The sequence below is a fragment of the Acomys minous genome (assembly GCF_964271855.1).
Source record: "Acomys minous genome assembly, chromosome: 12".
Lineage (NCBI taxonomy): Eukaryota > Metazoa > Chordata > Mammalia > Rodentia > Muridae > Acomys > Acomys minous.
The window spans coordinates 20,388,680-20,413,578 of NC_140493.1; the positions used below are offsets into that span (position 1 = coordinate 20,388,680).

A 24,899-nucleotide genomic window follows, 5' to 3' on the forward strand; every position below is an offset into this window, starting at 1 on the left:
GAACCTAGATCGCACGTGGCCATAGAAAGCCCCGCCCCCCGCCTGAAGCCCCGCCCCCCCGAGGCCCGTCAGCACCGAACGCACATGCGTGAAAGTGCGTCCCGGCCCCTGCCCCCTGTTCCGTGCAGACTCCGGGATCTCTGTCACCTCACAGAAGTCGTTGCCCGTCGCGGGTGTGGGGCGCGAGCAGCGCAGGGCCGCCTCTCCCCCGCCCTCAGGCCGGGCCCGGGCTCGGGCCCCCGCTCCTTCCTCTCCCCACCCCGGTCGGGTACCGGAAGGTCCAAGCCGCTCCCGGGCGCCCGCGGGCCGTCGTGGCCGCCGCCACGGGTCCTGATGGAGCCGCCGAATCTCTATCCGGTGAAGCTCTACGTGTACGACTTGTCCAAAGGCCTGGCCCGGCGGCTCAGCCCCATCATGCTGGGTGAGGGGACCGGGGTCAGTGGGGTAAAGGCAGGTGGCCGCCGGCAGATCGCTGCCGAGGGGGGAAGAGGGACCCACGGGTGGGAGAAAAGACCTTATATTAGGGCAGAGAAGAGAGTGGGATGGAGTTCCCTGAACTCCTTTTCCAGCTTCGTGATGTAAGAAGCCTTGCAGGGCTCCGGCTGAGAGCAAGTTAGGGGCTCGGGTTAGCGACTGATCTTGGCGGGTTCCCTGGCTTCTTGGGGAACCCTCTACACGCCTTCTTTGGCTCAAAGTAGAGAAAGTGAGAACGTCTCCAGCGCGTGTCCCTGTAGTGGAAGCGACACTGCAGAGTCTCTGGTGGCTCTCGGAGTGACTGTCCTCCACGCCAAAAGAGGAAACTCCCTCTGCAGTCCTTGGAGTGGCTGGGAAGGCAGCGCTAGAGCGGCTGCCGAGGGCCTGAGTCCTCGCCCCGCACCCGGTTAGGTCAAGTCAGGTCACCCTGACCCAGAACTTGGAACTAACCACATTCTGTCCGACAATGCAGTCTTCGCTCAGCAGTTAATTGCTTTTGACCAGATGGTAAGAAACCAATTCTGGGTTAGGACGGAATGCTGTTGTATCCTTGAGGAGTGTTAGTAAAGAGAAGCGTGCTGGGTTCGAGTGATTTAGTGCTGAGAGAGAAAAGCAGCCTCCTCCAGTGTAGGTCCAACTTAAGTGAGATACCAAAATGTCTGTATGACCTAGGATTTGTCAGGTTTGTCATTTCAAGTGATGACGGACAGGAAGGGATTTCAGGGATTGAAAATGACATAGTTTTGCTTCGTTCAGTAAATAGCTAGTGTTTCCTGGAGACGTTAGGAAAAAGGCTGAGCTCTCAGGGAACACAAGGGGCTGGGATCAAGGAAGCCGGGTAACTTTTGAGGGCATCCATTTGTGACATGTCACTGAGCTGAACCCACTAGCCCTTCTACCCTGGGACAGTGGTTTCTAAATTTGGCTTCACATCAGAATCATCTAGAATGTTCGTTAAAAACACAAGTACCTGACTACGGATGGTGGCTCACTCACCTGGAGAGTTGCTGCTTGGCATGCTTCAAGCAATACGGAAACAGAAAGAAATGCCTTCAGTTGCAGCATGCATTGTTAACTGAAATTAGTTAGGGGGGATTATATTAGAGCCTACTGTGGTGCCACACACCTGTTATCCTAGTATAAGGAGGCTAAGGCCGAGGGGCTGTGGGGTCAAGACCAAACCTAGACTATATAGTACGCTCTGTGTTTAAAAGAAAATGAAGGGAGAGAGAGATCAAGTTAAAACAATTTCTTTACCAAAGAATATGGTAGCCAGGAGCTAATAGAAGCAGACATGGCGTGAAAGGAAACTTTGCCCCGAACTTTTTCTTACTATTTAGACATGTACACATTTGTAAGTTGTAAACATGAGGGTCGTAGAGCTGTGCCTCACACTTTGGAAATGGTGTCGGGCTTGGGGGTTTGGTTTGGTTTTGGTTTTTTGGCTTTTTGAGACAGGGTTTCTCAATGTAGTTATGGCTGTCCTAGACCCACTTTGTACACCAGGTTGGCCTCCAATTTATAGCAATCCACCTGTCTCTGCCTCCCGAGTGCTGGGATTACAAGGTGGGATGCCACACCATGCCCAGCCTAGAAATGTGTGTTTTCAATGAGTTTGTTGGATCATTCTTTATGTAGCCAGCACATTCCATTATTAGACAGAAGTTTAGACCTAAGTCATCATGGGTTGCTGGCAGGGCTTAGGATCCAGTCATGACTCAGTGGTAGAGAGAGGCCTTACGCAACATGCACAAAGCCCAAGTCCAGTCTCCAGCACACCTAGCAAGAAAGTAAGGCAAATCTGAAAGCAAACACTGTTTGCTTGGGAGGCCTTTGAGCCACTAGTAGATTATATCAGTGAGGCTCTAGCTGCCTTCCTTGGAATGCAGCCATTTGTTGAGTTTTATCACAGGAAGGTTTGTTTCCTTTACCCATAAAGCCCCTCCCCCCAACCTGATTATATTTCTGTCCTAATACTACCTAATAATTATTGCTCTTAGCTGACAGGGACACTAGATATAGATATTGTTGTTTTGTTCATTAAACGAATATTTGAGTGCTTAGCATGTGCTGATGTTTAATGTGGGTAGAACAAAGATTTTTGCTGTCATGGAGCTGGCTAGTGTAGGAAATATGTATGTATAGATATGTTTATATACATGTATGTCTGTGCATATACATACATAAATCTGGCTGAATGCCAAGGTAGAAAATAATATGAGAGACTAGGGGTAGAGGGCTTCAGAAGCTGTGACTTTTAAGCTGGAAATACAGGATAAAGAAGCAGCAACTATCCATGGAAGGCAATGGGGGAGTTAAGAGTGGCTGGAGAGATGGCTCAGTGGACCCAGGTTCAAATCCCAGCATCCACATGGCCGCTCACAACTGTCTGTAGCTCCAAGATCTGACACCCTCACACAGACATACACGCAGGCAAAGCACCAGTACACATAAAATAATAAATTAATTTTTAAGAATAAGGGGGAGACGCATTGGAGAGATGGCTCAACAGTTAAGAGCACTGCCTGTTCTTTTAAAGGTCCTGAGTTCGATTCCAAGCAACCACAACCATCTATAACGAGATCTGGTGCCCTCTTCTGGCCTGCCAGCTAACATGCTGTCAAAATACTGTATAAATAATAAATTTAAAAAAAAAAAAAAAGGCAGGTAAAGTGTTAGACTCGCCACCCTAGCCTCTGGGGCTTGAATCCAAGCCCTTCAAGTGTACTAGGCAAGGCCCCCCTGAGCCATTTCCTTAGCACTTCTGTTCTTTTAATTAGCTATGATGCTCTTGGAAGCATCAGCCAAACATGAAGCTTCACTGATTTGGCACATCAGATGGTGGCTTGTCAGAGGTCTTGTCTACATTTTTTTTTTTTTTTGGTTTTATGAGACAGGTTATTTCTGTGTAGCCTTGGCTGTACTAGACTCATTTTTTTGTAGACTGAGCTGGCCTGAAACTCAGTGATCCACCTGCCTCTGCCTCCCAAGTGCTAGGATTAAAGACGTGCACCACCACACCCAGCTCCCCTACAAATTTAATTCTCCTTTTTCCTGTGTTGTTTTTATTCCCTTTGCAAAAGAAATGAAGAGTTATAGAAAAATCATAGTCATTACCTGCCCTGCGAGCAACCCATGACTTAGGTCTAAACTTCTCTCTAATAATGGAATGTGCAGGCTACATAAAGGATGATCCAACAAACTCATTGAAAACACACATTTCCAGGCTGGGTGTGGTGGTGCACTCCTTTAATCCCAGCACTCGGGAGGCAGAGGCAGGTGGATCACTGAGTTCTAGGCCAGCCTGGTCTACAAAGTGAGTCCAGGACAGCCAAGGCTACACAGAGAAACCCTTTCTCAAAAAAAAAAAAAAAAAAAAAAAAAAAAAAAAAAAAAGATCTTATCCATAGGGCCAAGATGGCCCAGTGGTTAAGAGCACGTACTGTTCTTGCCGAAGACATGTTCTCAACACCCACATCAGCACACTCACAACTGCCTGTCACTCCCGCTCCAGGGGATGTGACACCCCTCTGACCTCCACAAGTGCACACTTGTACACATTAGTAAATTATAGTAAAGTTCGTTTTAAAATAACAACTTAAAGGCCTTATCCAATTCTGTTACAGTTCACAATTGGCTTAAATATAGATAATACACCTAGACCTCACCCAATTACGCTGTCGTAGTTTTCTTTATTACTATATTTAGTTTTATATGTGTGTGCCTGTGTGCCACATGTGAGAGTATACTATAGCAATAAGTAAAATTAAAAAATAACCAACACAAGCCGGGCATGGTGGCACACGCCTGTAATCCCAGCATTTGGCAGACAGAGGCAAGCAGATCGCAGTGAGTTCGAGGCCAGCCAGGTCTACAGAGTGAGTCCAGAACAGCCAAGGCTACACAGAGAAACCCTGTCTCAGAAAAAACAAAAACAAAAAAACCAACCAACACATTTCTAGTTATACAAGCCTGAGAACGTGAGTCTGAGTGCACACGTGTGCTGGTGCTGGGAGAGGACAGAAGAGGGCGCTGCCTCCCGGAAACTAGAGTTACAGGCAGTTGTTAACCACTGGACATGGGGCCTGGGAATCAGACTTGGGCCAACCCACTGGCCTTGCCCATCCTATTTTGAGGACATGTGCCTCTCGTGAAAGTGCTGGTGTTCTGCAGCACCTCAGTTGCCACTGCATCCTTAGCAGTCTATTTGAGTGGACAGCTTAATTGCACCTTTTCCCCACATCACTATTTGGCTAATATAATTAGCTATTAAAATTGTCCTTCAGCTCTTCCTCTTAATAATTTTAGCTACTGACCTCTTTTTGTGAGAAGGCATGTGGAGATGACAAATACGGAGCTTTGGAGGAGTGAGGGATGGGCTAGGGGCTCAGCATGCAGCCCGTGTGGCTCTAACTCCAGTCCTGGGGCCCCGTCCTCAGACTTGCATAGCGAGCACATTACCCACTGAGCCTTCTCCCCAGCCCTGGAATTTGTTTTCTAACTAGGCTAACAAGTGTTTTGTGTTTCTTTTCTGACATGAAGTTTTATATGCATGCCTAGCAGTTCTTTTTTCTTAGAAGCTCATCAGCTCTTAGGTTAAAGTTTCTGGAACTTGTATAATAGAGCGCTTGCCTAACATTCATGAGGCCCTGGGTTTGAGAGGGGGGAAAGTCACGAATCTGTACATCTTGACAGAATGCGGTGTAGTGAGTATTTAGGTCTTTATACTTAGTTCCTAGAACAATAGCAATAGAACCTCTTTTTGCGGGCGGGGGCTTTTGTTTTTTGAATTTTTGAGACAGGTTTCTGTGTGTTGCCTTAGCTGTCCTGGACTTGCAGTGTAGACCAAGCTGGCCTCAAACTCAGATCCACCTGCCACAGCCTCCCCAAGTGCTGGGATCGCAGGTGTGTGCCAGCATGCCCGGCTGCACTAGGGCCTCTGTACTCTGGGTGTTAATTTCTTGAAAAGTAATGTGCATATGTGTATAAATTAGATGACCATATAAAAAGATGACGGTTGCATGCCGAGTTAAGTGCATCAGCATCTTGAGTCTTTGGTGGAAGCCTGGAGCTCCTGGAGGCAGAGAACCTCATTCCTCAGAGAGGCCCCCAGGGCTGCCTCGAGCGGGTGCCCCTTAAGGGGTGCGAGCAGCCACGTGCTTGGTGCCGGGCCTCACAGAGCTATTCCCTCCTTCCCAGGATTGTAGAGAAATGACTCAGACTTGGAGACTAAATAGAATTTATTCAAATCTGAGAGGGTTTTTTCTTTATGTTTTAATGCAGTCTATTGTGCTTTGTCTTTGTTTTTATTGTCCATTGTGTGCCCGCTGTTTGATGTCCACTGGAAGGATGAGGAAACAGCAATCTTGCAGAATGCAGTGCGCCCTCCAGGGCTCCTCTAACTCCCATTTAATGTCTGTCGCCTCACAAAACACTTGACACCAGCCTTCCTACCTTAGATTCTACAACAAAATATAGTTTTGTTGTTTTTAAAAAAAGCCATGTTCTAGTTGGGGTTAATATTGCTGTGATGAAACACCCTGACCAAAGTAACCTGGGGAGAACATTATTTATCTGGCTGACATAGCCTGAATCACAGTCCACTGAGGAATGCAAGGTAGGAACTCAGGCCAAGCATGAACAGGGAGGCCGGAGCTGACGCAGAGCTCGGCCCACAGGAATTGCTCAGCCTGCTTTCTTATGGGACCCAGGACCTCCGGCCCAGGGTGGCTCCACCCACAATGGCTCAACAGTTAAGATCACTCACTCACTGTCTGCTCTTCCAGAGGTTCTGAGTTTAATTCCCAGCAATCACGTGGTGGCTCACAACCATCTATAGTGAGACCTGGTTCCCTCTTCTGGTGTGCAGATGTACATGCAGGCAGAACACTGTGTATGTAATAAATTAATCTTTTTTTTTTTTTTTTAAAGAGAAAGAAAAGAAAAGAAAATGCCTTACAGGCTTGCCTACAACTGGGTCTTATAGAGGTTTTTTTTTTTTTTCCAGTTGAGGCTCCCCTCTCTCCAATGACTCTAGCATGTGTCAAGTTGACATAGAACTAGCCAGCGCATTAGGGCTTTCCCCTTGTAGAGCCTCAGAGGGGAGAGGCTGCCTGGTACTCCAGTGACAGAGTGCTTCCAAGCCTCTCTCCAGAGACTCTGTGGCCCACCACCACACAGAAGAAGCCTTCTCTCTCCAGCTCTTGGGCTGCCTAACTTCTGCCCATCCTTGACATCTTGGTTGTGATGTCTCCTCCCACAAACCTTTTCCTAAACCCCACCCTCCAGCTCTTGCTTACACATCCCTCATAGGTCCTGTTGCCATCCTATGTGCTCCTGGAAGTATTTATCACCCTGTTTATGACTGCACATTTTTTCCATCTGTATCCACAAAGCCCTGTGCACCCCCAGCCGGACTGGAAATTCTCTGAGGCAAGAACTCTGCTGTGGCCCTAGAGTCTGCATAGTCTTATATTTAGTGACCACTAACCAGGTAAACGGTGGGACATGGCGCTTGCCCCAGGCATTACTAGAAGCCCAGCTAATCGACATGCGCAGTCATTAACTGCACTGAGAAAAAGAGCTCTAAGGTTTTTTGGTTAAATTTTGTGTGTGTGTGTGTGTATGAGTGTGTGTCCATGGGATATTTTGTGCATGCTGTGCATGCTGCAGAGTACAGAAAAAGGCATTTGATCCTCCAGAACTGAAATCACAGCAGGTTGTGGGCTACCCTGTGGGTGCTGGGAACAGAACTCCGGTGCTCTTAAGGTGGTGGCGGTGGCGGCGGCGGCGGCGGCGGCGACGCTGTTATTGGTGTTTGAGGCAGAGTTTCGTGGGTTAGGCTGGCTTTCAGCTCCTGGTCCTTCAGCCTCACCCCTCAGTGCTGGGGTTCTAGGCCTGTACCATCATCCTGTATTGTTGTTCGTGCCCCTCCACCTACCCAATAAAAAGTCTCACTCTGTACCTAAGGCTGGTCCACAGCAATTCTCCTGCCTCAGCCTTCCAAGGGCTAGATTACAGATATTACAACCACTGATTTTACTTACCTTTTTTTTGTATTTTGAGACAGAGTTTTTCTGTGTTAGCCCTGGCTGTCCTGGACTCCTGTTGTAGACCATGCTAGCCTCAAACTCAATGATCCGCCTGCATCTGCCTTTACCTCCGGAGTGCTGGGATTAAAGGCATGTGCCATCAGCCTGGATTGACTATAGTTATCTTTACACTAGGAAAAAAAAAAGTTCTGTGCTAACTCTAAAGAATTTGGAGAGATGACTCAGAGGTTAAGCACACTGTCTGTTCTTCCAAAGGTCCAGAGTTCAATTCCCAGCAACCACATGGTGGCTCACAATCATCTATAATGAGACCTTGTGCCCTCTTCTGGCCTGCAGGTACACAGGCAGGCAGGATACTATATAAATAGTAAATAATAAATCTTTTTTTTTTTAAAGTCTGTACTACATGGTTAGATATTTTTAAGCCTACCTTTTAAAAAGTTATGTATTTGTGGTGCTCAGGTTAGAACTCAGTTCCTTGTGCGTGGTGTAGGTAAATACTCCACCACTGAGCACCCCAGCTCTTCATGGTGACCTCCTGCCCCCCTTCTCCCCACACAGACAAGAAGGGTAAGCCCTTTGCTCACAGGCATCTTATGGTATTGACTGCAGAGGGCTACGTACATTGTACAGATGCTCCCTTTTACTTTTCCCTGGAGAAGAAACATTTCCCAGCTAACACTCAAGCCTCTCTTACTGTTGCTGAAGTGCCAGTTAGAATACTTTGTTGCTAGGGTGGGGATATATGGAGTGAACCAGAGCTGCACTGCTCTATACCAAAGAGCTAGTGTGCTTCCTTTCCCTGCCAAACTGAGACAAAATTCCATCTACAAAGAGACTTGTGTCTCTGGAGTCCCATCCCTGTCATACACTTAATTGTTTTTTGTTTTGTTTCTCGAGGCAGGGTTTCTCTGTGTAGCCTTGGCTGACCTGGACTCACTTTGCAGACCAGGCTGGCCTCGAACTCGCATTGATCCGCCTGCCTCTGCCTCCCGAGTGCTGGGATTAAAGGCGTGTGCCACCACGCCCGGCAAGACTACGCCTGGCCCACTTAATTCTTAATAGGCATTTGCAAAGCAGCAGTAGTATACTGGGCCTGATGTAGCTCTGTGGATAAGGAGCAGGTGGAGTATGTACCTCTGTGCTCTGCAGTGAAGGATGACAATAGTGCATCTTGCCCTACCCCTCCTGGCATCCACAGTGGATCTAACACCCACGCCTTCCATTGTTTCCTGCATCCATGCTCCACGGGCCTCAGAATGAGTGCACTGGATGTGTCAATAGGCTTAGAGGCGAGCAGCCATGTGATCATCACTCTCCAGCTTGCTGAGGAAATCCCAGTGGTAAATAATCCGCTCTGTGCTGTGCTAATCCCCACTGAGTCTAATTCATGTCCCTAGAGGGCTTCGTGCCCTACTTTGATAGCTCATACTGCCCACCTCACCGCCCACCCGAATCTTGCCCAAAACTTGAAGATTCAGTTCAGCCTGCTCTCGCGTGCCCGTCATCTTGCCGAGGCCATAGTTCTCCTTTTCTTCCCAACACAACAAGCCTCATGTTTCTACCTGGGCATCTCCACCAAACGCATCTTCACATCTCGCCTTGCCTTTTTATACTAGACAAAACACGAGCCTTAGTCATCTTTTTAAAGTGACATGTCAGATACAGGAGGCTGGGTCCGGGATGTGGCTCCCTAGGCAGAGAGCTTGTCTAGCATGCACAGGAACCTGGACTTGATCCCTTGCACCACACAGACTAAGCACAGTGAGAGATGGCTTCAGTCCCCGCAGGTGGAGGTGGGGGGCAAGTGGGTCAGAATTCAAGGTTAGCTACATAGCAATTTAGAGGCCAGCCCAGAATACATAAGACTTTGTCTCAGAAAAGAAAAGAAAAAACTCTAGGCCTTAGAGTATAGCTCAGTAGTAGAGTGCATACTTAGCACGTACAAGATTCTGTGTTCATTCCCCAGTACAAATAAAACTCTTCAAATATAAACGCTGAGCCGGGCGTGGTGGCACATGGTTTTAATCCCAGCACTTAGGAGGCAGAGACAGGCAGATCGCTGTGAGTTCGGAGGCCAGCCTGGTCTACAAAGAATGCCAGGCATATATTTGGGTCAAAAGATAGCTCAGTGGGTAAAGATGCCTGAGCTTGGGAACCTGAGTTTGGTGGCCAGAGCCTGTGTGGTGGGAGCGGGCTGGACTCCTGCAGCTGAAACTGCCCTCTGACCTCCATATGTGCACTGTGGCTCACACACACACTCTAAATCAACACGTGAAAAGTTGTTTTTTAAAAGTGGGTCTGATCAGAGTACTCCCCTACCCAGTCCAGGCCACCCTGCCCTGCCGCCTCCTAGGACAGTCACCACTCCTGCCCTCAGCCTGTCTCCTCTGGCCCCTGCTCGCTCCTCATTGCTTGAGTGCAAGCTCGTGAAGGTAGTTTTTTATCTTTATTAACACAGCACCCTGCTTTTACCCCTGTGTCCGCGCTTATCAGCGCTGTGTTTTAGTTAATTATTTGTGTGTGTGTCTCTTTCTGCTTGACTTTGAGCTTCTGAAGGTAGGCTAGCCTGTGTTTGCTGGTAGGGAAAGGAATAGTAGAACGGGCCCTGCCTGTAGGTCAGTGGAAGAGCAAGCAGGTGCTTGGCAATGCTCATATGCCTGGATTCACTCAGTCCCCAGCACCGAATACCTGTGCATTGCCTTTTAAAACACACAGCACTTAATTTGGCTCCATTGTTTTCTGAAGACTTGACCTTCATGGAGAAGTGGGTACAGCTTCATTGTTTTACTGTGGGTTTGCTACAGATGACACAGAAAAGTTAAAAAGATAGTTGACCTAACCCCAGGTGGGACATAAGAACAGGTGTAAGCGTTTATGCCAGGGTTTGTATGTTGCTTTCTTTTCCTTTTTTTTTTTTTTTGTTGTTGTTGTTTTGTTTTGTTTTTGTTTTCGTTTTTGTTTTTAGAGACAGGGTTTCTTTGTGTCGCCCTGACTGTCCTGTACTCACTTTGTAGACCAGGCTGGCCTTGAACTCACAGAGATCTGCCTACCTCTGCCTCCTGAGTGCTGGGATTAAAGGTGTGCACCACCACGCCCGGCTGTATGTAGCTTTCTGAAATGGCTTCTGAACTCACTGAACTCAGTGCATCCTCGTCACTGCCATAGAGGAGAGCTGGGTTTCTGGAAAGTCCTCCCGGGAGGTTCCTAAAGTCTTCTACCGGTTTGAGTGAGTTCTAAATTTACTCAGGCTGAGCAGGGCACATGCAGTCTTGTCTCTAATGACTAAATCTCTCCTTTTCTCCACAGGGAAACAACTGGAAGGCATCTGGTAAGTGGGACTCCTTGTATTGACTGCTCTGTGAGCCACAGCAGTTGACTGTCTCTGCGGCTCCCAGCTCAAAGCCTGCCTCTTTGTTACTAATTTCCCATCTTTTTTTTTTTTTTTTTTTAAGACCTGGAACTCCCTCTGCAGACCAGGCTGGCCTCGAATTCACAGAAATCTGCCTCCCTCTGCCTCAGGGAGATAGGTGTGTGTATTTCTGTGTACTGTGTGTGTACTTAGTGCCCAGGAAGCCAGAAGAGGGCGTTGGATCCCCCAAAGAGTTGTGAGCCACCATGTGGGTGCTGGGAATTGAATCCGGGTCCTCTGGAAGAGCAGGCAGTACCCTTAACTGACTACTGATCCATCTCTCCAGCCCCCAGTTTCCTCTATCCTAAAACACCAGTTTCTGTGTATCTGATTTTGTCCCTCCACCTCACAAGACGTTGGCCAAGTCTAGAGACTTTTTTGTCACAACTAGAGGAGGCTATTGTCACCTACTAGAGGAGGCTATTGTCACCTACTGGGTAATGAGCTTCCATTAATGCTTCTCACAGTAGCCACCCAGTGCCCAGCAGAGGACACTTGACCTGCGCTGCTGTCTGCCCTCTCTGTACCATGCTGTGCATTCTCCGTATCCATCAGCTCCTGTCAACAGTGTCAGATCCTGAATGTTAGCTGGCAGTGGCAACGCGCACCTCTAATCCTAGGAGGCAGAGGCCAGCAGGGCCCTGAGATAGAGGCCAGTCCTGCCTACACAGGGAGCTCCAGGCCCGCCAAGGCTGCATAGTGCGGCTTCTATCTGGAAAGAAAGAAAAGGAAAATGTTCTGAAAAGCAAACGTGCTTGTCCTAAGCATACAGAGTCATCATTTTTCCCCAGACAGTATAGCATACTGACTTAATGGTGTTATATCATGTTAAATATTGTATATCATCTTTAAATGACTCAGTAAGTTCTGAGTGTGGCCTAGTCCACTTTAGACGAGGGACTTGTGCATCTGTGACTTTGGGTATGAGGGTGGGAACAGTCCCAGATCAGTTACCCCAGATTCAGAGGGACCCTGAACATGTCTGGCTAATGAAATAAAATTGGCAGGCGTGGTGACATCTTGGGGCAGGAATTGTTCTCACTGAAGGATGGTACTTGCTTTTGCTTGGAGAAGTTGGCTCACTGTCCCTCTCTGCGGCAGGCACACCTCCATAGTTGTACACAAGGATGAGTTCTTCTTCGGCAGCGGTGGTATCTCCAGCTGTCCCCCGGTGAGTGTCTTCCCCACACCTGCACTTCTGGGGTTCCTATCCGTGGAAGCTCCTCCCACAGCACCTGAGCCGGATGTGATGGTGCGCTGCCCACGCCTTTAATCCCAGCACGTGGAAAGCAAAAGCAGTTGAATCTCTGAGTTCATGGCAGCCTGGTCTACACAGAATGTTCCAGAACAGCCAGGGGTACATAGTGAGAGACACGTTCTCAAAAAAAAAAAAAAGAAAGAAAGAAAAGAAAAAAGACTTAAACTAAGCAGTTTTATAATCCCAGCGCTGTGAGTGGGAGGCGGGAGGGTTGGGAGTGCATCTTTTTTGGCTACCTGTTGAGTTGAAGCCCGAGTTATATGAGATCCTCTCTCAAAAAAGCGCGCGCACACACACCACAGGGTTTCTCTGTGTAGTCTTGGCTGCCATGGATTCACTTTGTAGACCAGGCTGGCCTGGAACTCAGAGAGATCCACCTGCCTCTGCCTCCCGAGTGCTGGGATTAATGGTGCCTTCAAATAAGCACTCTTAAAAACTAGCACAAAGCCAGGCATGTTGGTGCATGCCTTTAATCCCCTTTGGCTACACAGAGGAAACCCTGTCTCAAAAAGGGTGGGGGGGGAGCAGGGGGGAGACTAGGGCAGTGGCTCAGAGACAGCTGGGCAGGTCAGGGAGCTCACAGCAGGCCCGACTGCCGAGTTCGAGCTCTAGAGCATGCACAGTAGAAGTAGAGGACCGTCCCCCTTCATCCCCTACCTCCTGAATGCAGCTGACGCCTGGTCAGAGTACATAATGTAATGAGACCTAAAAACAGGGTTTGGGAGAGAGATTGTTCAGCAGTCAAGAACCCTGGCTGCTCTGCCAGAGGACCTAGGTTTGATTCATAGCACCCACATGGCAGCCCATAACCGTATGCAACTCTAGTTCCAAGGGATCTAGTGCCCTCCTGGAGCACTGCATGCAGGTAATGCAAAGGCATGCGTGCAAGCAAAACACCCATGCACATGATCAATTTAAACTAAAAATACAGACAACCAGGTGGTGGTGGTGGCACACTTTTAATCCCAGCACCTTAATCCCACAGAGGCAGAGGCAGGCAGATCTCCATGAGTTCAAGGCCAGCCTGGTCTACAGAGTGAGTTCTAGGACAGCCAGGGCTACCCAGAGAAACCCTGTCTCAGAAAGCAAAACAAACAAAAGCCAGAGCTGGTGAGATGACATGGTTCAGCAGGTGAAAGTTACCACCCACCACGTCTGAGGACTTGATTTTGATCCCTGCAGCCCACATAGAGATTCCTCCAAGCTGTTCTCTGACCACTTTGAATGTGTGCATACATACCCACAAATTTTATATTTTTTGGACCGTAAGACACGGTTTTCTCCCCCAAATTTGGGGGGGATTGGGGTGTACCATATGATCCGATTACTGTTTTTGCTGTTTTTCTTGTTTTACTGCTCTAAAAACTGAGTGCATCTTATGGTCAGGTATGTCTTATAGTCCAAAAATATAGTAGGCGGCTGAGAGAAGGGGGGGGATGATTTTTAAAAAAAGTTAGGATGAAGAAAGAAAAAGGCCTTAAAGTTTGTTCAGTAGTCGGAGATGTGTTGGTGGACACTTGCCTGGACTGAAAGCCCCGTATTTCCTCCTCAGCACTGAGGGTTGGGAGAGAGAGACAGATCCATTAACCTGTCAGTCGCCCTCCTCCAGCCTGCTCCTGTGGGTGACTCTGACTCTCTTAGGGCCATCTCAGGATTTCCGTGGGATGTACTCAAGCAAAGACCCAGCCTTTCATTTTGGTGTCATAAGTAGAAATTTATTCTTGATTTTTCAGTGTCCACCCTACACGTCTTTCGTTAAGCCTGGTCACTTCTTTTTGAGATTAAAAGGTCTCTCATGCTGAGGCTGGCCTCAAGACCGCTGTGCAGCTGGAGAGAGCCTGGAGCCGCCTGATGCTGGTTGTCCTTATCTCCCCAAAAAGCCTGGTCAGTTCTACCTAGTCAGTGTGTCTTAAGTTAGTCTCTCTCTCCATCTCTTCCCATTCCTCCAGAGCGTTCCCTGCAGTCCTGAGCACTTCTGCCTAGGCTAGACCTATGAAGCTGGCCTGAGCCCCCTCTGTCCTCCATGTAGTAGACAGTTTGGTTTTGTTTTTTTTGTTTTTTTCCCCAGCACACATCAGGCTCACCACATAACCACGGGTGACTGTGAGCTTCTGATCCTCCCCTCTTCGTCACCTTAGTGCTGGGACTATGTAGCCCTGGCTATCCTCAAACTATGTAGACCAGGCTGGCCTCAAAACTCAAAAAGATCCACCTGCCTCTGCCTCCTGATGAGTTTTTTAAATCCTAGGGGTTTTTATCATTTTGTTTTTATAGGATTTCACTTTTCAAAGTATTTTCCTGCTTTAGCAGAGGGCTCAGAAGGTCTCCCATGACCCCTCTGATCTTGTCTCTGGACCCTTCTCTAGCCAAACTCTTTGCAGATGTGTCTTCCCCACCTTGGCCCTCTTCCTGATTGGGCATTTAAACCTATACTCCAACCTCACGATAGCTCCCTAATCCTTCACCTGGATGTGCCTCTCCATCCTTCAGGTCTGAATCGGTGTCAGTTTCCTCAGGCCACTCTCAGCCTGGCCCTCCCCTGACACAGGAACCAACAACGCACTTTCCCAGCACGGCCCTGATTCAGCTTGTTAGGATCCTCCGGCGTATAGAATTTTTTTTACCTACCTTCCCTAGTAAACTAAGTTTCATGAGGATAGAAATGTCGTGTTTTGTATGCATTGTACTCCCAGTGTTGGAATGTTAGGTAATTTCCCTCTGGCTGCCGTAAGTACTGCTCTCCATGCCTTCCCCAGTGCCAGGGAAGTGCTCATGGCTGTCAGTCAGTGGCTTTTACAGGCAGGCTCTGTTCTGGAGTGTTCCACTTTCCCAGGTCTACCCTCCTTGCTGTCTAGTCGTTTGCCCTTTGGCTACTGTCCCACTCCTTTAGACTCCTGTGGCAACCCAGCTGTCAAGTTTTGTCCTTGTGGGCATCTAGTGGGGACAAAAGGAGGCCAAAGGTTCCAGGCTTCGGTCTTTTTGTTGTTTGTATTTTTTGAGACAGGGTTTCTCTGTGTAGCCTTGGCTATCCTGGAGTTCACCGTGTAGACCAGGCTGGCCTCGAACTCACAGAGATCTGCATGCCTCTGCCTCCTGAGTGCTAGGATTGAAGGCGTGCGCCACCACACAGCTAGGTTTGTCTTGTTAACAAGAGAATGAATGGACAGGGAAGAGACCTGTACAGGAATCCACTTCCAGGCCTCACAAGAACCAGATGCCCAATCCTAAACTCCATAACCCTGACAGGAGCAGGAAATGGCCCTCTTCCGGTGACAAGAGTGTTCCAGCAGTTAAAAACGAAGCTGATAGAACAGTGTTTTTGTAGTTTTGTGTGGAAGTCACAATTTAAAAGAATTTTTTTCAAGCCTGGTAGAGGAGTCCTGTAACTCACTTTGTAGACCAGGCTGGCCTAGTAGTACAGACCTTTAATCTCAGCACTTGAGATGCAGAGGCAGGTGGCTCTCTGAGTTCAAGGCCAGCTAGGGTTATATAGTAAGACTCTGTCTAAAAATAATAATTTAACAGATGGGGAACAGCCGGGCGTGGTGGCGCACGCCTTTAATCCCAACACTCGGGAGGCGGAGGCTGGTGGATCACTGTGAGTTCGAGGCCAGCCTAGTCTACACAGAGACACCCTGTCTCAAAAAACCAAAAAACAAACAAACAGATGGGGAACATAGCCTGAAGTTCACAAAATCCCTTCCCCAAAAAGTAAAATGTTAACAGGATTCTGGGGGTCTTAGCAATAGAGCACTTGCCTGGAGCGCAGAAGACCCTGGGGTTGATCCCCAGAACAGCTAACAATAGAGATGGTGACTTTGGGTTGACTCTTTCAGGGAGGGACATTGCTTGGACCCCCAGACACTGTGGTTGATGTGGGGAACACAGAAGTCACAGAAGAGATCTTTCTGGAATATCTTTCCTCCCTGGGGGAGTCTCTGTTCCGGTGAGTAAGGACAGGGTGGTGGTTGCTTGTGTGCCCCATGACTAGCCAGTCAGGCCCCAGAAGGCAGGGAGGGCCAGGCTGACCATCACTGACGCTCAGCTCCAGCCTGATTGGTCTTTACGGTCATTCTGAAGAGAAAGCAGTGACTGTGCTATAGAGTGAGCCCGGGGCTCTGCAGCAGCCAGCAGTGCATCCCAGCATGCTTTGCTGCTGTAGCCCAGGAATGGTTCCTTATTCCCTCTGATTCGGGAATGCTGTTCTCCATGCCCTCTGGCCAAGTATTTCTTCCTAAACATGGAAAACAGGGTTTGTGGTAGGCGTGGGATGAAATACCAGCTTGAATTAACTTATCTTGGGAAAGCTTGAGTCAGATTGAAAATGCAGCTCAGTTGGTAAAGTGCTTTCCCCATCATGCACAAAGCCTTGGGTTTAATCCCCCCACACTGCAGAAACCCAAATTGGTTTGTAGGTATAGTATGCTTTTAAACTCTGTACTCAGGAAGTAGAGGCAGGAGCATCAGAAGTTTGAAGTCAATCATGGCTACATTTGGAGTGAAAGGTCAGCCTGAGCTAGAGACTGTCTCAAAAGAAAACAAATAAACAAACAAAAAAATGAGCCAAAGCCTGGTAAGGCATTTGCCATAGAGCTGGACTGCCTGAGTGTGGTCTCTGAAGTCCACACTGTGGAAGAAGAGCATCTGCTCTCACACACTGTCCTCTAACTTTATCCATGTACACACACACACACACACACACACACACACACACACACACACACAAAATAAGTGTGAAAAAAAAGTTGAGGAGGGACTTAGGTTTGCCTTAGAGGATGAGAACATTTGTGGAATGTGTCCTAGAGGTTAAGGCCTGGGGTCAGTTCCCAGGACCACACGACAGCCAGGAGCGGGGTGTCTCACCCTCTTCCCCTTCAAAGGCAGTAGGCACACACATGGTGCACCTACATTCATGTAGATGCACATATATATAAAATAAGTAAAGCTTTTTTGGTTTTTTTTTTTGTTATTGTTCTTGTTTTAAGACAAGGTTTCTCTATGTAGCCTTGGCTGTTCTAGACTCACTTTGTAGACCAGGCTGGCCTCGAACTCACAGTGATCCACCTGCTTCTGCCTCCCTGAGTGCTGGGTTTAAAGGTGTGCACCACCACGCCCCACCAAGTAAAGCTTTTTAAATTTTAGTTAATTTCATTAAGAGTTCACCTCTGCTCCTAGTTCTGTTGTGAATGTGAAGATTCTGGAGTCACGCGTTTGTGGTTCATCTTTCCTTGTAAACCACTTCCCAGAGGTCCAGGTCTACAGACAGTTTGCAGGACTGGTCCTAGTCCTCACATAAGGCTCTGCCCACCTTCCCACAACACAGTGACAGTCCCTTCATGTAGATGCTGCTGGCTTTCTCATCTGCTCTCCAAACCTTTCTTCCGTGTACAGAGGAGAAGCCTACAACCTCTTTGAGCACAACTGTAACACCTTTAGCAATGAAGTGGCACAGTTCCTGACGGGGCGGAAGATCCCGTCCTACATCACCGACCTGCCCTCTGAAGTTCTCTCCACGTAAGTGTGACTGCTCTGCTTCCGCCCCTGCCAACTTTGAAAACCCCCACCTGAGGCAGTCAGGAGGGTCAGCGCTGCCTCAGCCCAGTGGTGGGCTTCCTGAGATGAGCCTGAGCAGTGCAAGCCCATGGTACTTAATGCCCTTCCCTGTGGCAGCAGAGTCCACCGTCTGACCTCCAGCCTCCGTGGAGCTAGGGTTAAGTGCACCACAGAATTGAGAAAGCCACTTGACCCTTCAGTGTTTATGTAAAAGCCGGTATCTAACACACAAAGCCATTTCCCAGCAGGGTTTATCTAGAATTGAGGCGTCAGTGGATGCCGGAATCTGGAGTAACAGGACAGCCCAGTTCTCAACTGTGCTTGTCTTTGTCGGCCACACCCTGAGCTGTTTGACGCCCTCAAAAGACCAAGTTCTGCTTGTCCTTGAACTTAGAGTGCATGGGCCGCCCTCAGCAGAGGTTTCCTCTGCCCCTAATGGAGTCCAACCTTGGGAAGGGCCTGTGGGCCATCACCCAGATGTCATCTCCAAACAGGGCACATACTCACCACACTCACTCTGTTTCTGATTGTATCAAGCTGCCTCTGGCTGGGCGTGGTGGTGCTCGCCTTTAATCCCCGCACTCAGGAGGCAGGCAGACCATGTGAGTTCTAGCACAGCCAGGTCTATACAGAAAAACCATGTCTTGAAAAACAGACAAACAAAAAAGCTGCCTCTGCACACTCTAAGCTATTCATTGCCTCTGACTCGGTTTCTCCTGAATTAGGAGGGGTGCTAACCAACAGGGATCCTGGCAGATCCTCAGTTTAAAACAAACAAAATACTTCATAGAAAACAAGGTTGCTGAGGAGCTCAGTCTCCTAGGCCTGGGACTGCCCTCCAGATACATGTGCCCTGCTAGGTCATGAGCCCCTGAGCACCTTGAGCGGCCAGATGCTGCTGCTCTTACTGATTGGTGGGCGGGGCTGGCACCCTCTGAGGCAGGGCTCATTGTAACACTTCAGAGTACCTTATTCTCTTCATCTTAAAAACGACTTTCAGGCCGGGCGTGGTGGCGCACGCCTTTAATCCCAGCACTCGGGAGGCTGAGGCAGGAGGATCACAGGGAATGTGAGATGAGCTTGAGGGCACTTTCTTGTTTCTGAGACTGGGTCTCACTGTGTAGCCCAACTAGGTTCTAACTTAGTACATAGACTATACCGGCCCCTTCTTCCTGCATCCTGGGATTAAAGATTGTCACCGCCATGCCCGACATGAGACACTTCATTTAAGGGTACGGTAACCTTAGAAAGTCTCCAGAGTCCATTTTCACAATGATTCTGCAGCTTAGTTATGACAAGGACACACTAGGTGCTCCTTAGAAAGTGACATCAACACCTGGCAGCCTTATCCAGAATATTCTCTCACTTGGGACTATTCTTTTTCTGGAAGAGTCCTAATTTTGGAACCTCCTCACTCCCAACCTCGTCGTCCTGACTTCTTTTGCTTTGGCTTCAGCTTCCTCCTTTTTTCTCAGCTTCAACTTTATCTTCTAAGAAAGAATCGAAGATACAAGTAAGCTGGGGGTTCTGGTACACGACTGTAATCCCAGCTCTTGGGAGGTAGGGGCAGAAGGATCAGAGTGTCAGGCCAGCCCAGCCTGCATGAGCCATGTCTTAAGCCCTACCCTTCAACAAAGAGTGCAAGTACAGAAAGCTCCAGTTGCCTGTGGGAGGCCCCCCTGGTCAACCACAGCTCAGCAGGCCATTTAGTAGAAGATGGTAGCGCCACAGAGAAGTGGGCTCAGGAGTGAATCTGTAAAGCAGGCTCTCTGGAAGATTGTTAGTCGGCTTTCCGCCCCTGGAGCAGAAAGCTGAGCTACTCCGTGTATAAGGAGGCGGACTTGTGTTGGCACACTGCCAGAGGCTCCCATCATGGTCGTCTGGCACCGGTGCTGTTGGCTGTGCTAAAGCAGCTCATCGTGGTGGGAGCACACAGTGGAGAGAGCTGCTTACTTGTGGTGTCCAGGAAGCAAAGAGGAGGAGAAGCCACTACGGTCCCACTGTCTCCTTCAGGGCATGTCCCCAGTGACCAGAAGACCTCCCCTCTCAAAGGCTTCACAGGCTGAGAACCTTGGGGAAATCTTGCCAACCATAGCCCTCTTACAGAAGCCGTCTGGGCTGTGCTAGTAGATGTTGATTAGCAAGAGACCCACAGTGAGCCCAGGAGGAGGTGGAGACTCCTCTGCCCTAAGTGGAACATATAACTGCACCGCTCCTCCCAAGGCTCAGGAGCCATCGCAGAAAAGGGGACAGAGTTTGAAGAGGCAGAGGCGGCTTACGAGGAAGCAGTGTCTTCTGGATACAGCAAAGCAACTGACCATAGGAACTTAACAGCAGGTGTGACAGCGTGAACGAGATGTGTGCAAGCCCAAGCAGAGCAAAGCACAGCAGGGCGAGGGGAGTTGGTGGTGAAACCCGCCCTACCCAAGGCGCTGGTGGCTGCTGGGAGAGGCTGGCTCAGTTTTCTCCAGGAGTGTAACACCTAACATGTCTGCCATGCACCAGTGGAGAGCCACACATCCAAGCATATTTGGGCAGTTCAGAATGGCTGCGATAGGAAAAAAGGGCAGGCGCAAAGGAGGATGGGTAAGGGGTGGGGTGGATCTAAGAGTTTGGGAGAGACGGTTAATAGCATCAAACATTGTATGAAATACTGAAAGAACTATTGTATATAGATATGTGTGTGTATAGATGTGTGTGTATATAGATATGTGTGTGTATAGATGTGTGTGTATAGATATATATACACACACACATACCTAGCTGGGGTGCTGGTACATGCCCTTAATCCCAGCACTCGGAAGGCAAAAACAGGCATATCTCTGTGAGTTCAAGGCCAGCCTGGTCTACATAGTGAGTTCTAGGACAGTGAAGGCTATGTAAAGAGAGACTCAAAAGAAAAGAAAGGAAAGCAAGCCAGTACAGGTGGTACTGCCGTGACCCCCATCCGTGGCTACCATCTGCCTGTGGGCAGGCTTCACTTCAAAACCCTCCCAGCTCATGTCTGTTTCTCCACAGGCCCTTTGGACAAGCACTTCGGCCCTTCCTGGACTCCATCCAGATCCAGCCTCCAGGAGGGAACTCTGTGGGCAGACCCAATGGCCAAAGCTAACAGGACTGCACGGGACCGCCCGCCTCTCCAGGGCTTTTCCTTTTTAAACAAAACAAACCCTACCAGATTTCTATTTTATAATTTTACATCAGAGCTAATGGGGACGGCTTTTACATTTCCCAGGGACGGAGCTCATCAGGCTGCACATAGGACCATGCTCCTGAGAAACAGAACAATGCCGTCCCTTCTAATAGTATTATACTAATTTATTAAGGCTGTCTTGTCTGTGAGTTCACTTTTGACGCTGTTGCCTGAGCGTCCTCTACCCTGGAGAAAGAGGGCGCTTGTTTCAACAGAAAGCAAGAGTCACAATCTAAGAGAATCCCATGGCAGACCTTCTTCCCAGACAGTACCCACATCCCGCCCTGTGGCCACACCTGTGGGGCCCGGCTGAGTTTTATACTGTCCGTTACCCTGGAGCAGTCACCCTCTGCCAGTCAGTGTACCAAAGGACTTGGTGTACAGGGGGCCAGCTGTAGGCCGCCTGAATCAACCTCAGTGAACTCTTTACCCACAAGTTGACCCCCTCCTCCCCAAACAAGGGCACAGGTCACAGCTGGATTAGCCAGAACCTCAGGATGGTGGCAGCGGGGATCAGAGAAAACAGGATAAAGCCATTCCTCCTCCTAGACTGAGGGCCAGCCCTCTGCCTGTCCCTGAGCTGCTTTCTCAGCAGAGCTTGGCCTGTCACCTTTAATGAAGGTCTAGGCTGTAGTGGCCGGGACCCAGGCCTTCTATTTACAAATAATGACATCAGTTATTTAGCCAGCCACCCAAACCAGTATGAATTTGTCAGCTCGGTACTGAGGGGACACGGTTGTTCATGTCTCTGATATAGAAAGAATACCAAAATAATCCAGATTCATGGTGGCAAAAAAATTTAGAGTGGTCTCCACTAGGGACACTCACATTATCCTCAGTGTGTCCTGAACACACTATCTCCGTTGTCATTCTGACCTTAGCCATGTGGTTGGGCTGTGAGCGGGCATTTTCCTAATGTGCTGCTAGGATTTCATAGGCAGGCAACCCAGATGTCATTGACCCAGACTCTAGACACTAGAGGGAGACTTAAGGTTCCCTTTCATGGGGTCAGCCTCCTACTAGCTAATTTGGCGGACTAGATATGGAGAAGGGGACTCAGAGCAAGCACCTGAGGCTCAGCTCCACATCTGTGGGAGCCCCTGCCATGGCTTCCTGCTACTTCTGAAACTTGAGCCCAGTTGCTCCTTCTGGGGCAGGCCTTTCCTCCCTGCCAAGCTCCCGCTGGCCCATGTCCTGCAGTCTTATAGCCATAGCAGGAGGCATCATTGGGGTCTCTGCCTCAGTGTTGACCACTGTCAAGTCCAGCTGGGATGTCAAGTGACGGTTCGGGACATGAAGGTTGAAGTCAAATGGGTTTGCAAGTGTGCGTGGTAGTGACAAACTAGAGGGGGAACCAACAGGGACTGGTTAGCATCCGTCTGTTGGCAGATGGGGCCCAGAGGATGAGTGTTCAGAGCTTGGCTTCTGGGAAGGTAGAGTTGCCTGGCCCAGCTGTTAGCATCTACCTAGATCCCTAACCTCTGTCCTGAGGATGCTCAGCCAATTCTCTCACATGACCTTTCTCTGGTTTTCCTCCTCATAGCAGTGACTCAGATACTGTGATATTGTGAGATATCTAGTGAAAAAGTCACTTGATTGCTTGAATAAGCCGCCTGTCATGTCCAGCAGCCATCTGTGCCGTGGCTAGCAGAGACAGGAGGACTAGACAGTTTCTCAGACCTCTGCAGGAAGGCAAGCTCTTCCTACTCTATGCAAGTCCCATTGTCACCAGAAATCCAGGCCAGGAACCTCCACATTCCCACCTTCATATTTCTCTGTCCCAGTATCTCAGGCGTGTACTGTTCGTGGCCACATGACTCTATCTGGGCTTGTACAAGCGAAGGGGAGAGGGAACCGAGTCGTGTTGTTCATGTCACCCTTGTGGAGGTCCATTGGTCAAGGGTCAGGGGACGTGGAGGCAACAGGCCGTCGTCTTCTCCTAGACTAAAGGGTGTTCCTTTGAGATTCGCCATGACTTCCTTGAAGTCAATCTAATGTCTCACGTGGAGGTGTCTGCCTGTTTTCATTGGTGGTTTTTCTAATGCAATAAACTTATTTCTGCCTGCTGCTATGATGTGTTGCTTGGTTTGTTTTTGTTTTTCAGGACAGGGTTTCTCTGTGTAGCAGCCCTGGCTGTCCTGGACGTGCTTTGTAGACCAGGCTGGCCTCAAACTCAGAGAGCCGCCTGCCTCTGCTCCCGAGTGCTGGGATTAAAGGTGTGTGCCACTTTGCCCAGCTTGATATGTTGCTTGAATCCCGGCACAAAGCAACCCTAGGCTTCCCCATTGGTCTCCCTGATATTAGCCTTACAGAGCCCAGGAGCACTGCCTTTGCGTAGTTGGAAGGCCTGTGGATGAGGAAGGGTAGTAAAGAGAGATGTGTGGCTTTCACTACTGCTCTATAAAGATGGGGAAAAGACCCAAAGAGACTACTACTGGACGTTGAGGCAGGAGGATTGCCATGAGGTTGAAGCTACCTTTAGGCTACTTTAACCTAGCCTTAGCTACATAGTGAGGGCCCTGTCTCCAAATAACTGTGTAGCTCCACATTCTAAGATGTGCCTTCAGGACCTGACCATTAGGAGATGTTGCAAGAATTTTCACCCTGAGGGGAGACCAGGCAGTGTCTAGCCCCCTCCTTATAAGCTCCCAGTGACAAACTGAAGTTCTATTCTACCTACGGTGACCCTGGAAACTGAGCTTATTAGGCTGCTCAAAGAGCCATAGGTAGGGAGTTCGGGGAATTAGCACCCACACACACCCACAACACATGGCGTCTCCATCACCTCAGATGGAAAGTCCCTTCTAATCCTCCCTGCCTACGCTCTCTGGAGACCCTGAGGCCATGGCAACGACAGCAGATTGCATCTGGCTAGCTTAGAAAAGAGAAGGTTCTGGAGAGGGCCCAGTGGCCCCTCCCCAGCCCTCTGTATGGAAATGGGAACAGTGAAGAGCCCAGGAGTGAAAATGGCTGTAGTTTGGCTCCAAGGATAGTGCTGCTTAACAAGGCGCATCTGAGCTCAGGAGTTAGCAAGTGTTTGTCTCTGATTCGTCTCTTTGGTCCTGAACAAGGGCTGTGGCTGGTGGTCAGCCTTCTGAAGAGGAGTGCAGTCTGGCTGGCTATATGCAAAATCCAGTAGGCCAGTCCTGTGGTATTACTTTCCCAACAGCAGATCAGGGGTGGGGACCCATTACTCAAAAGGAAACAAGGTCAGAGAAACATGCAGGCGGCAGGTGGCAAGGCTATCCTTGAATCTGGGCCATACTCTTACATGACATCACCGAGGCGTGGAGTCTTTCCAGTGTGCCAGTTTCTTCAAGGGAGAGCACATATAGTTTCGTCTGACATACCTGCTTCCTACGAACACACTAGGCAGGAATCTTTGAGATCCCTATTCAGATAACAGGCCAGGCTACCCACCTTTGTAGGGTAGCGCACTGTACCCAATACTTGGCACAGATCACATGCTCAGCAAACTTCAGGTGACAAGCCAATAGCTGAGGAGCTCCCTAAATCAACACCATGCACAGGCCAGCCCTCTGCTGAGGTACAGAGCCACTTGCTTCTGGAGGAAAAATGACAGAACACAGGTGTTTACCCCCTTAGACTTTAAGACTTGTGGCCAGTGGCCAGTCTGGGGTAAACTAGTGTCCCCTTTGAACTCCACACCCAAGACCCCTACCCTCTAGCCATTTCCCTGAGAGCCACCTGAAAGCAGTACTGGGCTTTATGTTCAGGGCTCAGCAACCTATAAGGAAAGGGAGACAGGAAAACCTAGACTACCACACTGTAGGAGGATGGCTATGTCAGGAGGATGAAAAGGCTTCTCTCAGACGGGCCTGTCTACCTACCTGAAGCCTAAATGATTCAGAAGCCGCTGAACCAGCAACAGAGAATATGGGAGAAGCTGAAAAGAGGGGTGCCACAGTGGCTGACCAGGGAGGTAAGCAGCAGTGT

At 49.1% G+C, this 24,899-nt stretch overlaps 1 protein-coding gene across 1 annotated transcript; it reads left to right on the forward strand.

Annotated features, from left to right (window-relative positions):
• Window positions 1-81: 81 nt before the first annotated feature.
• Window positions 82-23,013, forward strand: DESI1 (desumoylating isopeptidase 1). Its single transcript, XM_084802966.1, has 6 exons — window positions 82-421; window positions 10,836-10,857; window positions 12,040-12,109; window positions 16,033-16,142; window positions 17,588-17,710; window positions 20,768-23,013. Exons 1-6 carry the CDS (start codon window positions 85-87, stop codon window positions 20,859-20,861), a joined length of 756 nt encoding a protein of 251 aa, XP_084659092.1. The 5' UTR covers window positions 82-84; the 3' UTR covers window positions 20,862-23,013.
• Window positions 23,014-24,899: the final 1,886 nt, after the last annotated feature.

What these genes read in the sequence shown, in the direction of transcription:
- DESI1 (XM_084802966.1), top strand. Translation starts at nt 85, where the DNA reads ATGCGTGAAAGTGCGTCCCGGCCCCTGCCCCCTGTTCCGTGCAGACTC. An exon ending in AAACAACTGGAAGGCATCTG is followed by an intron (nt 10,858 to 12,039) that starts GTAAGTGGGACT and finishes TCTCTGCGGCAG; the next exon opens with GCACACCTCCATAGTTGTAC. An exon ending in CCCTCTGAAGTTCTCTCCAC is followed by an intron (nt 17,711 to 20,767) that starts GTAAGTGTGACT and finishes GTTTCTCCACAG; the next exon opens with GCCCTTTGGACAAGCACTTC.